This window comes from Sinocyclocheilus anshuiensis, unplaced genomic scaffold, assembly GCF_001515605.1.
Source record: "Sinocyclocheilus anshuiensis isolate Anshui unplaced genomic scaffold, SAMN03320099.WGS_v1.1 scaffold429, whole genome shotgun sequence".
NCBI lineage: Eukaryota > Metazoa > Chordata > Actinopteri > Cypriniformes > Cyprinidae > Sinocyclocheilus > Sinocyclocheilus anshuiensis.
The window spans coordinates 306,531-310,131 of record NW_015539859.1 but is presented as its reverse complement, the minus strand read 5'-3'; the positions used below and the strand labels follow the sequence as shown (position 1 = coordinate 310,131).

Sequence of the window (3,601 nt, the reverse complement as noted above, 5' to 3'; positions counted from 1 at the left end):
GTGCAGAGACTGTAAAATTGGGGTAATATGATCATATTTTCTTGACCTGGTAAGGACTCTAGCTGCTGCATTTTGGACCACTTCGCTTGTTTATAATCTTTATAATCTTTGTAATCTAGTTACAAAGTTAATGTAAAATATATAATGTTAAATATAGTTAATGTATATTGCTATACATCACATAAATCATATATAATCACAGACAGACTGATGATGATCAGATCAGACCTCTGTGTGGCGCACTGGCTGCTGTCTGCCAAAAAACTCACTGGATTATTACAATTAATGCCAAAAAGAATGTTTGGAAATGTAAATTGATATTTCCTACTGACCAACTACAGCAAAAGACAGAAATAACTGACTTAAAACCATTTTTTTGGTGAAAATACTAATGGCCTAAGACTTTTGCACAGTAGTGTATATATCCTTTTTATTTATTTTATGCCTCCACTTATTTGTGATTCACTGATTATACTGTCCATGCAATAAAGAACTACACAAATGTACAGAGATAATGACGTTTGTTAAAGGTTTACACAAATTATATTAGAGGAGGGTTGGAAGTAAATCTCCAGACTGAGCAACAGTGCCCAACTGTGTGATGCAACAATGTTCATTTTTTATTTAGTAGCTTCTTTAATAAATATATTTAATATTTTAGTTAATGTATATTGCTATACATCACACAAAACATGTCATTATTTGGTTGCAGGGTTAAGTAACAAGGTTACAACAATTGCAAAACCCATTTAAAATAAATGTAAATCCTTCCACTGACCAAAATGACTGTAATGCATGTTAGTGTTAATGTGTGAGAGTATATTGTGTGTGGGTAATAAGTATGTGCTGACTCTGTCATGACTATTGACTAATGGATGTCTTCAACAGGTAGAGCAGCTCACCGATGAGCAGAAGAATGGTATGGTATAATACTATGCAGCAAGCAGCATTTGGACTCAGAATGGCCATTAACATTATATGATAGGCTATATGTTCTATAATGCCTCTAGATTACACCTTTTGTGCTACCTACAGTGCTGTGAAAAAGTAAATTATAACAATGTAAAATAATAACGTAAATAAGAAATGGCCTGCTTTAAGTCTCCACAAACTATTTCAACTGGATTTGAGAGCTGGGCTTTACTTTGGCCATTCCAAGTCATTCGTTTGTGTTTTTTTCATGATTTGGGTCATTGTGTCGAAAGGTCCTCTTACACTTCAGCTTTAACTTTATAACAGATGGCCTCATGTCATCCTCAAGCACTCTTTGATATAATGTAGAATTCATAGTTTATATTACGACAGCACGTTTGGCAAAAGACAAAGGCAAAATACACACAAATAATTATAATACTCTGGTAGTGCTTCACAGCTGGTATGAGGTTCTTTTTCTCAAATGCAGAGTGGTTTTTGCCAAACGTGATGTTTGAACTCTACGTTGACTCATCTGTCCATAGCACATTGTATGAGAAGTACATTTTGGTGTTGGACAGTAACAGGATCAGTCTCTTTCTAATGGTTAATTCCTTTCCATTTGTTGTGAAGAGCTGCCTGTAGATCCTATAATGACACCCTGGGCTTCTCTTGGACTTCCTGTAGTATCTCACGCTTTGCTTTTAAAGTGAATTTGGTGGGATGGCCCAGCCTGAAAAGATTGTTCTGTCAGTTGTTCAAAGTCTCCATCTGTAGATTATTTTACATACAATGCAATGATAGAATAGCTTTTTCACAGTACTGTATGCTTATAAATTTGAAACACTTGTAACATTGCAGCACTACCAATGAAACAAAAAACTGCCTGAATTTAACACCCAACTATAAAAACAATAGCCTGTGTGCAATAATGATGTACTAAACTGACCCACAATAACAATATCATTAAGTGGTTCATGAGAGAGAAACTGTACGTGTACACAACTAACAGCTAAAGATCTGTGTTGGTGTTTTGTAGAGTTCCGCGCAGCATTTGATATTTTCATTCAGGATGCTGAGGATGGATGCATCAGCACTAAGGAGCTCGGGAAGGTGTTGAGGATGCTGGGCCAGAACCCCACGCCGGAGGAGCTCCAGGAGATGATTGATGAGGTGGATGAGGACGGTAAATCCAGAACGATCCAGAATTAGTAATGCTCCAGAACCCTAACTTGCAATGAAGCCTAACTTCATTTACTCACCCTCATGTTGCTCCAAACCTAGCATTAAAAAAATCTGTATAACTACCAAGTAGTAAGTTACATTTTTTAATGACATGTTTACCATTGATACTAATCTTCATATTTAACTGAATAATGTATAGTAATAATAACTGAAAAACAAAAGGAACATTCTACAGGGATAAAAGACTTATGTCTAAAAATGAAATGTCAATGGAGGTACTGTCGTTAAAATGAGCTTGTGCTAAAATAAGTAATTGTCGGTGTACTTATGCAGGCAGTGGTACGGTGGATTTCGAGGAGTTTTTGGTCATGATGGTGAGATGCATGAAAGATGATAGCAAAGGAAAGTCAGAGGAAGAGCTGGCAGAACTCTTCCGTATGTTTGATAAGTATGTTTGATCTGAAACTGAGCTAAGAGAACTGACCTGCGGTGGGTTTAGGGGTTTCTGATGGGTTTTGATTGTATTTGGACAGGAATGCAGATGGTTACATTGATCTTGAAGAACTGAAGCTGATGCTGGAAGCTACAGGTGAAACCATCACTGAAGATGACATCGAGGAACTGATGAGGGACGGAGACAAAAACAATGATGGAAAAATTGATTATGATGGTAAGCAAGCATTGTGTTTCATTCAAGTTAAATGGAAGTAAAAAAAGAAAAATGCAAAAAAAAAGTGATGCAAACGTATCCCATTGTGTTCCTTTTCCATGCATTTCCAATATCCTTCTATTGCAGAGTTCTTGGAGTTCATGAAAGGAGTGGAATAAATAATGGAGAAATGTCTTCCTGGTGTTTCTCCCTGGATTGTCTGTACACAAAAGGAGAGTAAATGTTCAAGCTTGATGTGAAAGATCAACAGAGAGTCTATCAGTCCATGATGGATCATTATTGTGCTTATAGTTTTCAGGGCAATATTTTCAGAAGATTCAATTATTTTACACATGTAAACATTGATGCCAAGGCTAATTTGTGAAGATTTAAGACATTGTTTGGGTTTAATTTGTCTAATTAGAGTTATACTAGCATCTCTAGTTATCAGAGACAGTATTTATAGGGTGGTGTGGTGTGTTGTAGCTGCAGGTTTGTTTGACTGCTATATATTCAGTCTCCTAAAAAGCAAGCAATGAGACATACCACCCTGACCAAGACACTAAACCTCAGGTTACTCCAGGAGGACTTAACCTGTAAGAAGTGAACTTAAAGTCTGTTTGAATAAAAATGACTTTTTTACTATAAAAATAAAAAAATGTTCAAGAACAAACATCTGTCTTGTAGAGAGTATTTTACCGTGCGTTATTCAGGCCCCCCCTCATGCTAATCTTTTCAGAGAGCTCTTCTTGTAACTACATAATATTGTCATGGGCATCATACACACTATTTTCAAATCACCTAAGCTGGTTGCGGAAAGTGAGAAAGAAAAGCAGATGGCTACAGTATCAGACA

General features: G+C 36.4%; 1 protein-coding gene across 1 annotated transcript in view; it reads left to right on the top strand.

The window, feature by feature from the left end:
* Positions 1-2,925, top strand: part of tnnc1a (troponin C type 1a (slow)) — a 6,006-nt gene extending 3,081 nt beyond the window's left edge. The window contains exons 2-6 of the mRNA XM_016481289.1: positions 889-919; positions 1,952-2,098; positions 2,431-2,545; positions 2,631-2,767; positions 2,894-2,925. Coding sequence (XP_016336775.1) covers positions 889-919; positions 1,952-2,098; positions 2,431-2,545; positions 2,631-2,767; positions 2,894-2,925 — 462 coding nt within the window. The remainder of the gene's footprint in view (positions 1-888; positions 920-1,951; positions 2,099-2,430; positions 2,546-2,630; positions 2,768-2,893) is intronic.
* The last annotated feature ends 676 nt before the right edge of the window (positions 2,926-3,601 follow it).